This window comes from Stenella coeruleoalba, assembly GCF_951394435.1.
Source record: "Stenella coeruleoalba genome assembly, chromosome: 10".
Taxonomy (NCBI): domain Eukaryota; kingdom Metazoa; phylum Chordata; class Mammalia; order Artiodactyla; family Delphinidae; genus Stenella; species Stenella coeruleoalba.
In genome coordinates, this window is record NC_137156.1 from 63,232,275 (window position 1) to 63,244,905 (window position 12,631).

At 42.3% G+C, this 12,631-nt stretch overlaps 1 protein-coding gene across 8 annotated transcripts in view; it reads left to right on the forward strand.

Annotated features, from left to right (window-relative positions):
• LARS2 (leucyl-tRNA synthetase 2, mitochondrial) overlaps window positions 1-12,631 on the forward strand; it is a 278,070-nt gene that overhangs the window by 172,936 nt on the left and 92,503 nt on the right. For all 8 annotated transcript variants that reach the window (XM_079934198.1, XM_079934197.1, XM_079934196.1 and 5 more), the window contains one exon: window positions 10,260-10,403. In XM_079934198.1, the coding sequence (XP_079790324.1) occupies window positions 10,260-10,403 (144 nt within the window). The remainder of the gene's footprint in view (window positions 1-10,259; window positions 10,404-12,631) is intronic.

The window sequence follows — 12,631 nt, forward strand, 5'->3', positions numbered from 1 at the left end:
CAGAATATGCTTCCACATAAGAAAAGTACCAGATAGCACTGGTCTAGAAAATTCAGAAGTACCAAGTAGAAAACTCATTGTACCGTTATACTTTAGATGTTCTCCTTTGACCAGAGGGATTTAATGACATAGAATTATATTTACTTTTCTGTGGGTCACATCACATTGCTTCATCTTGCGAAGAATAGTACTTATAATATCATTATTTTTTAAATATAAAACATTTTACAATCAGTATAGAGACTCATATAGAAGGCTCAGTTTAGAATATGAGAATAACACAAAATGTCTTAAACCTTGACAACATAAAAAATAACATAGCTAACAAAAATCAGGAGGTGAGGGCTTCCCTGGTGGCGCAGTGGTTGAGAATCTGCCTGCTAATGCAGGGGACACGGGTTCGAGCCCTGGTCTGGGAGGATCACACATGCCACGGAGCAACTGGGCCCGTGAGCCACAACTATTGAGCCTGCGCATCTGGAGCCTGTGCTCCGCAACAAGAGAGGCCGCGACAGTGAGAGGGCCGCGCACTGCAATGAAGAGTGGCCCTCACTTGCCACAACTAGAGAAAGCCCTCGCACAGAAACGAAGACCCAACACAGCAAAAATAAATAAAATAAATTAATAAACTCCTACCCCCAACATCTAAAAAAAAAAAAAAAAATCAGGAGGTGAAATTGGGAAAGAGAAGTAGAAGCAAGCATGAGATGATCCCTACATCTTTCATAACAAGGAGTCATAGATGGAGAATTAGAGATTTATGTCTATTTTTTTTTTAAGTTGAAAGGTAGCTATTAAAGCTAAAACTAACAAAGGTAGCAAAAACTAGAATAGGGGTCAGGTGGGAGGAAGGCTGTATGACTGTGCTGAATATCTCATATTATATGGTAGAGGGTCAGCAGAACTGTCTAAAGATAGTATATCAGGGACTTCCCTGGTGGTGCAGTGGTTAAGAATCTGCCTGCCAATGCAGGGGACATGGGTTTGATCCCTGGTCCGGGAAGATCCCACATGCCGTGGAGCAACTAAACCCATGTGCCACAACTACTGAGCCTGCACTCTATAGCCCGCGTGCCACAACTGTTGAGCCTGTGTGCCGCAACTACTAAAGCCCATGTGCCTAGAGCCTGTGCTCCGCAACAAGAGAAGCCACCACAAGGAGAAGCCCGCACACCGCAACAGAGAGTAGCCCCCGCTCACCACAACTAGAGAAAGCCTGCATGCAGCAACGAAGACCTAATGCAGCCAAAAAAATAAACAAAATTAAATCTTATTTAAAAAAAAAAAAAAAAGAATATGCCTGCCAATGCAGGGGACATGGATTCGATCCCTGGTCCGGGAAGATCCCACATGCAGTGGAGCAACTAAGCCTGTGTGCCACAATTACTGAGCCTGTGCTCTAGAGCCCATGAGCCACAACTACTGAGCCTATGTGCCACAACTACTGAAGCCCGTGTGCCTAGAGCCCATGCTCTGTAACGAGAGAAGCTGCCACAGGTAGAAAAAGCCCGCACTCAACAATGAAGACCCAAGGCAGCCAAAAATAATAATTATAAAAAAATAAAAATAAAGATAGTATATCATACTTGAGGTAGTACAATTTTATTACTTAAAGTTATAATAGTAAATACCAGAAGAACTAAATAACAGAACCTGCTAAAAGTGGAGAAGTATTTTAATAACCATTGCAGATAATTATGAGTATTCTCCTTTGATACTACACCAAAACTCAACAAGTGGTGGGTTCTTAAAGGTCAGTTGCAGTGTTGAATCTAAATATCAATGAACTTTTTGTCCTCTGTTATATTAAAATGTGTTGGCCTATTTTACACTTTGAATGAACGTTGTACCCATGCATTATTATTATAATGAAAATAGTTTTGACCTGCAGACCCCTTGCAGGGGTCTCAGGGACCCCAGAGGTTTATGGACCACACTGTGAGAACCACTGTACAGCATATACAATCCCTAACCCACTCTCATCTTTAAATTAAGGATATTAAAATATTGGTTGTTTAAAATATTATGTTGTTATATTTGTTTTTTTAAAGAGACTATTCCGTCCCCATTAACATCTGGGATAAATTGAGAGTGAGAACTTTGTGGAACTGAGTCATACTGATGTTTAACCACTGTAGAGCCTCCTGGGTCAATTTAATTTCTTAACACACCATAGCTGTTCCTATGCTCAGAGCCCCGTTAGGTGAGGAGTGGTGAGAGACGAGTACCTGTTCAAAGTGCTGACTGCAACAGACCTTTTGTGTTGTTAAAGCTTTATTTTCAGAAGTTAAAAATATGACTCCCATACAAATATAAAATGAACATGTGTCAAGGATTTTATTCAACTCATTAATTAGTGAGAGAACCATTTGTATGTTAAGACTGGTTCAAATGAGATTTCAAGGAAGGGTGGTTTATAGGGTCACAGGCGTGCTGAAATGAATTTACTAATAGAATCAAAACTGCTTAATGTCCGTCCTACAAGGCATAAACCTAATTCTGGGGACAATCTTTTCTGTGAGACAGAAATCATTGGCATTGTCTTTGCATGGGAGCCATTTGCATCGCTCTCAGACATAAAGCGTTTTCGTAGCTCTGAGTTTTCTGCAAGTTAACCTCTTCTTTTCACCTAGCAGGGCTGTAAAATAACTTAAACAATAGTGAATAGGGAGTCAAACAAAGGTACACATCCCTAGAAAATCAGATAATCCCTGGGGGATGTGGGTCTGCTAGCCAATCCCAGCCTACACTGAAGGAGCAATCCCTTTTGCCTGTTTCTAAGTTTTGGATAATTTTTCTTAGCAGCATTATTCAATATCCAAAAGCAAAAGGGTAGGAAGAGAATTGGTGGGAAAATCATCAGATTTCCACTATGATCAACAGGTTCGGTGCTGATCTAGCAGCCTGGCAGACACCTTCCCAGAAGAGCCTCCCTTGCTCAGGTGGATTATAATTATACCCAAAGGGGGTTTCTACACTGGAATCACCCATGGGTCCAGGCAGAGGGAGTAAGAGATCATGAGCTACATTGTGTATTCCAAGTGATAGCAGGAAGGACAAACAAAAATTGAAGTTATAAGACATGAAAAAGCCACAGCAAAGCAAAGGGCGTCCTGCAGGTAAAACACAGGAAAGAGTGAACAGTTCTTTAAGAGTGTAAGCAGTCGTACACAGCATCAATTAGATTAGCCAGGGTTACCTATCCTCAGTTGCATAGTTACTATTTATATGCATGGGGTATGAAATGATGTGACATGTTAATGTAATAGTGTAAACATTTCTTGCATGGAGCCCTTGGTTGTGTAATATCCCTTTACAAGACACTTGATTTTTTTGTATCTATTTATTGTATAGTTAAGCTGACTTTTTGAATATATTGAATGTTTATTATAACATTTCTTCATAGGACACTTGCTTCTCTGTCTCCACACCCCGGGTTTGTTCATGCTGCTTCATTTCTAAGCACATCAAACCCAAGTAGGAAGCTTAATCTCATCACTATTGGGTTGGATCCAAAGCCAATCACAGACAGCATCTTCGGAGCTGAGTAACTTTTCTGATGATGGAAGGGGTTTCTGGGGCCCCCCATTGCACAAGGATGACCATGCTACTGGCTCCAGATGTCTCTCTTCTCCCCAGTTGTTTCCAAGTCAGTGTGACACTCCGCCCCCCAGCCTCACAATCTGCATACCCCTGGGGAATTTGGTCCAGTTTTCCCCTCTGACTACTTCTCTCATGGGAACAGACTGTATTCCTTTCCTGTTGCTGCTGCTGTAACAAATTACCACCAACTGGGTCGCTTAAAACAGCACAGATTCATTGTCTTACATGTCCATGAAATAGGTCTCACTGGGATAAAAATCAAGATGTTGGCAGAGCTGCCTTCACTCTGAAGGCGCTAGAGGAGAATCTCTTTCCCTGCCTTGTCCAGCTTCTGGAGGCTGCTTCTGTCATTGACTTTGAACTGCTCTCCAACTTCAAAGCCAGAGCGTAGCAACTTGAAATCTCTCTGACCTGTGCTTCCATCATCACCTCTCCTTCTCAGACTCTGAATCTTCTGCCTTCCTCTTTCTCTTATAAGAGCTTTTGTCATTACTTTGGGCCCATCTGGTTAATCCAGGTTAATCTCCCCATCTCAAAATCCTTCATTAATCATATCTTCAAAGACCCTTTTGCCATGTAGGTAACATATTCACTGGTTGCAAGTGACATGGGCATCTGGATTCTGGATGACATAGGGTGTGGACATCTTTGGGGTGCAATTGTTCTGCCTACCACCCTCTTCTCCCCACTTTATAGGGTGTTACAAGGGTAAAACAGATGAATGCTTGTGGAGAGCCTGGGATGGTGCCTGGCACAGAGTATGTGCTTAATAAGTGCCTGTCTGTGCATGCCTGCAGGTACCTGGAGTCATTATGATATTTATTTATTTACTTATTTATTAAAGAAGCTGTTGGGGGTAGGAGTTTATTAATTAATTTATTTATCTTTGCTGTGTGGGGTCTTCGTTTCTGTGCGAGGGCTTTCTCTAGTTATGGCAGGCGGGGGCCACTCTTCATCGTGATGCGCGGGCCTCTCGCTATCACGGCCTCTCTCGTTGCGGAGCACAGGCTCCAGACGCGCAGGCTCAGCAGTTGTGGCTCACGGGCCTAGTTGCTCCGCAGCATGTGGGATCTTCCCAGACCAGGGCTCGAACCCATGTCCTCTGCATTAGCAGGCAGATTCTCAACCACTGCGCCACCAGGGAAGCCTCATTATGATATTTAAATTGGAAAAATAGAAAGTTAAAAAAAATCCTGAAGGGATCTGAAGAGACCCCTTCAGAAAGTTAAAAAAAATCCTGAAGGGACTTCCCTGGTGGTGCAGTGGTTAAGAATCCACCCGTGAGCCACAACTGCTGAGCCTGCCTTCTAAAGCCCGTGAGCCACGAATACTGAGCCCGTGTGCCACAACTACTGAAGCCTGCGTGCCTAGAGCCCACGCTCCACAACAAGAGAAGCCACCACAGTGAGAAGCCCGTGCACTGCAATGAAGAGTAGCCCCCGCTCACCACAACTAGAGAAAGCCCACATGCAGCAACGAAGACCCAATGCAGCCAAAAAAAAAAAAAAAAAAAAAAATCCTGAAGCTTCCTGGCTAATTCTAAGGCAGGCTGTCCATGGGAAGGTATCACAGAAAAACAATGTAGATTATTTCACGGATTTTCATTTAGAAAGATAATGTTCTTATTGCTAACTAAAACTTGCTAACATTGACTTAAGTGTTTTTGGTGTATTAATGTTTAAAAGTCACTATTAAATGACATGATCTTAAGAAAAAAATCATAAATAGAATGCAAACGTGCACAATTGGTACATTGTTTGAAGATCAGAGTTAGCTCTAATCCAAAGTATTTTTTCCAGGTAGATCTCCTTTTATTGGATAGCCATTTTCAAATTGGCTTTAGAACGTAAAACATATTGGGACTTCCCTGGTGGCCCAGTGGTTAAGAATCCACCTTCCAATGCAGGGGACGCAGGTTTGAGCCCTGGTCTGGGAACTAAGATCCCACACGCCATGGGGCAGTTAAGCCCTGCGTTGCACAACTAGAGAGCTTGTGCACCACAACGAAGAGCCTCCGCGCTCCAACGAAAGATCCTGCGTGCGGCAACTAAGACCCAACACAGCCAAAAATTAATTAATTAACAATTTTTTTAATTAATAAATAAAAACATATCGATATCAGTTAACATTCTATTCCTGGGGTTTATTTCAAAATATAAACTTGAAATTAACATTAGAAAGTTAATTTACTTTAGAAAGACTGCATATAGCATACTTTGTAAAGCATATTTGGCAAAAAATAACTCACATATTAATACTTTTCCTCTAATGGCATTGTCATAACTTACTTTTTTAAAAGAAGATAGCCTTAATTCTTAAATTTAGTTCTGCTACAAGCTGTATAAATGGACATTTAGGGAAAGTATTTTAGCAGAGCATTACAAAACAGAACCAGAGTCTTTAAATCTTGTTCTTAACAAGCACTGTCCATCAGAATGTTTATTTTCCGTGCAAAAGGGAATCCCTTCTTGCTCTCACAGAACAAAATATTTTCAGCCAAAAATATGAATATAGAGACCTCTTCTTGGGAGAACATTAATTTCACCTCTTTGGTTTAAAAATAAATTATTCTGTGGATGTAGCTAGTAGAGAAAATGATGCTGTGTTCTACTTGGACATCCTAGAGACCTGTGGAGTGCCACCTAATTTATGAGTTTGTCTTTGGTTGTCTTTATGATTTCAGCGGCAGCTGCTTATAGTGCTATTTCACCTACCTAAGCTACTTAAAGAAACATGGTGGACAGACAGGCAGCCTTTCTCAGTCTGCCCCCTGGTGGCTTTGGAAGGTGGTGGCAGGTAACAAATAAACTGGCCTTGGGAACCTTCCACCCCCCATTCTGGACTGAGTCCAAATTCAGGCCCATTCTAGATGGAATGGAGCAAAATCAATTTTGAGAATTAGATCCTTTAATAAGATCTATATGGTGTTCCTTAATTAAATAAGCTTTTGTCGAGAAAAAAGCTAATAGACCCTGAGGAAATCAATACCCTAAAACATATATTTTACCAGCCTTCTGGAACGTGAAGCTACATGACAGGATACTCAAAAAACATCTTCAGTCATATAAAAGAAGAGCTTGAGGAGAAAGAAGCAAGGGAAATGATGGAGAGCAGCCAAAGGCCTGAAGAGTGATGCCTTGGCCAGGAGACAAAAACATACTAATGGAGGATGTGCTCTAGTTGGGACTGGCACCCTGTGAAATGGGTGAGGGCCAGGGACGCAAGGGGAAGGAGAATCCAGGGGAAGAGGAGGATGAGATGAGAAAGGATGAGATTTGGAATAGGAAGCCTGCTGGGCAACAGGCACCACAGCTGCTGTGTTGCAGAGAGGAGAGCTGATAAACTCAAAATCAGGATGAAATTGCCTTGAGAATCCCCGATGGACCCCGTAGTCACCCACACCTCCAGGAGCCTAACAGCCAAGAAGGGGAGGGGGAGGAGGCAAAAATGATGCAGCACCCACAGTCACTGTACAAAACTGACCCTGTGAACATGGCTGATTCTTGTTTAGAATCGTGTTGTTTAGAATTGTGATGTGCATTTATTAAATGCTTTCTGAAAGCTTCCCACAAATCACTCAAACAGACAAAAAATGTTAATCTTAGTGTTTAACCCTTGATCAACCGGGGAAGTTCTCTTATTTGGGATGGCTCATTCTGTGATGTTGCCAGATAACTTGTGTGAGGGAAGCAGTGGGCAAAATCGACTAGAGTCCAGTGTTTTTGCAAGTGTTTTAATGATTTCAGTATTGATTTGAAGTTGATTTCAAAGTACAGAGATAGGCTGTATTTTACTAAGACGACTAGTTCACTCTAAGGAGCATGGAGTTGGCTTCAGGAGGTGATAGAGACCAGCATCAACCAGTGCAGTGACTACAGTCAGTGAAGTTGTCCAGAAACTATATTCTATGTAGCAAGACTGTGCTTGCTTAAAAATCAGGGCATCTATCAAAGTAAGTGTTCAAAATGTGAAAACCCAAGAATGCCAGATGAGAGAAGACAGACTGTGGCTTGAGGGGAAGCTGTAGGATAGAGACCATTACATAAGAGGAGACCCGGAGAAAGGTATTTGGGAAGCAACTCCAGGGCTTCAAGAGGCCACAGGTGCTGTGCACCCTGAACCCCACAGGCCCTACATTTTGACCACCCATGGTTTTACCGCCAGCAGAAAGGCTGAGTCTGAACCCTGAAACTCTGTGCTTGAGGTGGATCACAGTCCTGGGAAGAAAAGAGAGAGTGGGTTCTCACAAGGATGCATCTTTGATTCAAGACTTTATTTCCTTTTGTGTTTTTCCTCTTCTCCACCCCCAAGACTTTCATTGCGGGAAAAATTGCTTTTGTGTTTTGCTTTTATTTGTTTTTCGTTCATTACCAGGGTTTTATTGCATTTTGTGACCTGGAGTCTGAGAGATGCCAGGCCATGTGGGAATGTTGATAGGAAAATAAAGTCCTATTTGTTTTTGCAATCTGCAGTGCTGAGTGTTTGCTTCTCCATGTCACCTGCAGGGGGCAGGAGACAGAGGTGAAGGCATATAGGGCTTTTTTCCCTCCCTTTAGTACTTTATACCATTTTAGTTGTACATGGGTTTTTTTTGGGGGGGGCGGGCTTTGAAGGAGCTGTCCTTGTTACCAAACAATACTTGGCTCTTTCTTTTTATCTTTTATTTTAAGTGGTGTCCTTCCCCCAACCCCTAATATGGGCAATGATAATAGATAAGTAAGTCACCCTTGGTTTATCCACCTCAAGTTTTTAGGTCTAAGGTAATTTGTCCTATATTTTGTCTATATTTATGGATTCAAGGATTTGGGGGGCCCTAGAATCAGGGGAGAAAATCATTCAATGCATGTCTTTCCCACTCCGACTCTAGGCTTCACAGGCTTAAGTTTTTCAGTGGATGTACTACTTCTTAGTTGTAAAATCACAACCCATAGATGGGTTAGCCCCTCCTCCACTCCTACTTTTTATGTAATTTTTAGATATGTCTCTGAATCAGTCAGGGTCCCAGCAGGAAAAAGAGGGCCTACCCGAAAGCAGTCACTGAAGAAAATGTAATGAAAATACTGTCTCTGGGACTTTCCTGGAGGTCCAGTGGTTAAGACTTCGCCTTCCAAAGCAGGGGGTGCAGGTTCGATCCCTGGTCGGGGAGCTAAGATCCCACATGGCTCGCGGCCAGAAAACCAGAACATAAAACAGAAGCAATATTGTAACAAATTCAATAAAGACTTTAAAATAAAATGGTCCACATCAAAAACAAACACAAAAAAAGACTGTTTCTGTGCAGAGTTCAGGGAAACCCACAAGGGATGGTCAAGCACCTGGCACTGGGAACAGAAGGAAGCTTTTGCCCACCCCAGGCAGCAGTGGCGGCATCGGGAGCCATTACTGGAACTGGGAGAGCAGTAGCTGGAGCAGTAGGAGAGGCCTGCCCAATGGGGGCCGTGGCCCAACTGGGAAGAAGCCAGGGTGCCTCTCATTGGTTGAACCCAGCCAGAGGGCAAGGGTCCTGGTTAATGACAGGGGACAGCTTCCTGGTGTACAGAACAGGGTAGAAAGAGGATTTGGACGGGCAAATTGACAACATTCAGCACAATCTCTTATTAAAATTGCTTATTAAAATTTTAAAAAACAATGTGTATTTTACTGCCTAAACATGTCTCTGTACTCATTGCCTTCTTTGTACTCAGTTGTACCTAAATGTCATAGAGGAGTGAATGTAGATGGCAGAGGTACTTTAAATGAAAATAGAAACGAATTAGAACTCTATGGAGAGAAACTTCATCATGGTTAAGACTACAGGTTCTATCAGCCAAAGAAATCTATAGAGAGAGATCTCAGAATATTGTTACCTTTTGCGGGGGGGCAGATGTTGATTGGGAGAAGGCACGACAGAATTTTCTGGGTTGCTGGGAATGTTCTATGTCTTGGTATGAGTGATGGTAGAAACTGATTGAGCTGTACACTTAAGATTTATCCACATTACTCTATGTATGTTATACCTTAATTTAAACAGAAGTTTTAAAAAATTGCAAAAATGTTTACAGTTCCTAGAGACCTGAGTTCCTACCTTGCTATCTCTGCCACTTACTGACTGTGTGACCTTAGGCAAGTTATTTAATCTCTCTGTTCCTTAAGTTCCTCCTCTGCAATATGGGGATAATAATATTCTTACCTCAAAATGTTGTCCTGAGGATTAGAAGAGCCAACCTTAGGAAAGCACTTAGCACAGCATCTGGCATATGGTAATCTCTCGGTAAGTGTTAGCTATTTACATTAAAATAAATACATTTTTTCCCCTAAAATAACCCAATTTTGCTAAGTTCTAGGTACCAGTTTTTCTTCTTTTCCTCTGTTTACTAAAATTTCCAATCTGCAAGTCCATCCTTTCATACAAGCAGATTCCAAACTTGAGTTAGACACATGCTTAGAGCCTCCCTTCCCAAACCTATTCTAATAAAATGAAAGCACAGAGGCAGTTCACATTCTTTTTTTACAGCTTGCTAGTGGCTTCCTTGCCACATGATGCCCCAAGGAGGTGCCCTCAAGTCTCAGAGCAGAGATACTGCCTTTGCGGACCCTCTCACATGTAAGGAACCTCAATATGATCCTATTCAGTATACTTACCAGATTGCATCATTTTGTTTCATGAATTATAACAGGCCTTGGTTAACTGGGACCCAGTGGATCAAACAGTGCTTGCCAATGAGCAGGTGGATGAACATGGCTGTTCGTGGCGTTCTGGAGCGAAGGTGGAACAGAAGTACCTCAGACAGTGGTTTATTAAGACAACTGCTTATGCAAAGGTGAGTGTCAGCCTGGAGGCTCCCCAGTAATGCGTACATGTTGGTAGGCAACACCAAGGTCTTCTCGGTATTGGAGAGCCTCACTGTTGGGGGTGAACTCTAGTTAGAGCTGTTAGAGCCATGGGTGTGCAGACAGGAAGCACATGAACCTCAGGGTCACTCACGTAGAGGTTGATGGATTTGGGTCTTTCAGTTGGAAATCAAGAATAGCACCTGGGGGTCATTGTAGGCCATTGTTTGCTGACCTTTCAACATATCATTGTACTGCCATAGAGGCCAAAAAACATTCATCTTCATCTGCAATTATATCAACAATAAAGCTAGAAAGGAAGAAAGTATCTTCACCTGTGCAGTTCTAGTAAGACCTCCGGAAAGACAGAATGACATTTCAGAGGGTCCAGAGAAGACCATCTAAAAGGAGTGAAGAGATGGCCAGTCTCCATGAGGGAAGGCCAGGGTGAAAGTGAACTAAGCCAGGAACCAAACTTTGGACTTTAACTCTTGTTGTGTCTCTGATTAATAGTGTAAACTGATGCAAGTCCCTGCACCTCAATTTCCTCATCAATAAAAGGAGAGGGTGCGACCAAGTGGTCTTTAAGGTGCCTCTGGCTTTTTATGTTTTCAGGAATTCAAGGCAAACCCAACCATTGAAAGGGGGAGATTGCTTACTAAATCACCAATAGCCTTGGCAAAATAACTTGTTCTGGGTATGCCGGAACCATTCTGTGCAAGGTATTCTTTGAGCCTACCATGTTTCAGGATATGGAATTGAGTGATCACTCCCTGAAACTCCAGAGAAAAGTGGTTAGAGCAAATCAGGGGCATTTCCCATGGTGATTTGATAATCTCTGTATTAGCATAAGACAGGAAGTAAGCAGGATCTGAAAAGGTAAAGGCATCATGAAGGGCTACTGATGGTATGTCATGGTAGTTCTTACCCTGGGGTAGTCACCATACAAAGGATAGTTGTACCTTTCCATAGTAGCCCATGGGTTGCTCCATCACAGAGAGGGTACTGGACTGAAATGGACTTTGGGTCAGATCCAATACTGCACTTCTTATATGCAAAGAAAGCACAAGTTATAAATAACCTCTGATCACTACAAAACTTTGCTGAATTAGAACTGTAGTACACCAGCTCACCATACCAATGCCATATGGTTATATGACCTCTAGTTCTCTCATTCAAAAGACATGTCTTAAAAATGAGACTGTTTTCCCTTTTTAATTTATTCAGAATGTAGCATATGGATTTGGAAAACTACTAATTAGAACTTGTTAACATAATGCCTTACTCCTTTTAAGCACACTAGTAGTATTGAGAGGCTGAATAATAATAAGGAAGCTGAGGACGTTGCTTTCTATAACGTCCCAGGCAGTGAGAGCCCCTACTTGCTGACAGTTGGGGTCGACTGCATTACTGGGAGGCATGGCAGGTCACCTCGCGGACCCGTCAGATGACTCTGTAATAGGCACTGGTGGAAAGGCCACCTAATTGTCCTCTGCCTCTAATTGGAAATGTAATAATCTAACTGAGTGGCTTTATTCTTTAAACTGTCAGCTGTGAATTTTCAGCTCTTCAGCAGAAATGGTTAGTTACCATGGTGACTTGCATGGTTCTTGCTGAACTCCAGTGAAGAATTATTGAAAAAGCTGAGTTTGGAGGTCAACACTTGGTTTGCTCTGAAAATCAGGAGAAGAGGGGGTGGCATGGGAGGTAGGGGTGGGCAGCAATCCATGTTCACTGCAGGTCCTTGGCTGAGGGCTGCACATGCACAAAGCAAGACTTCATAAGGCCTAATAGAAAATGATTACTATGCGATTGAGAGGAGAACAGAGATACCAGGGGGCTGCACAGTGCTCTGAAACCTTGGAGTTATGGCCCAGCCAAAAGTACGCAGTTGAGACCTCAGAAAGGCTATATATTACAAGTGTGGATGACACCCTAGGACCAAGGACAAAATTAAAATAGACTCACCTTAATTAAAAAGAAAAGTAAGCCTGACAGTTTCAAAAGGAACTTTCAGAACAAAACTCAACACCTTTAAAAGGAAACAACATAATCCAGACTTTCTGCAAGGTTGGTTTCATCTGCAATGTCTAACATATAATAAAAAAAAATTACTAGACTTGCAAAGAATCAGGAAACTGTGACTCATAATAAAGGGGAGGAAAATGGAGTCAGCCCAATAGAAATAGATCCTGAGATAATGGAACTTAAAGGAAAA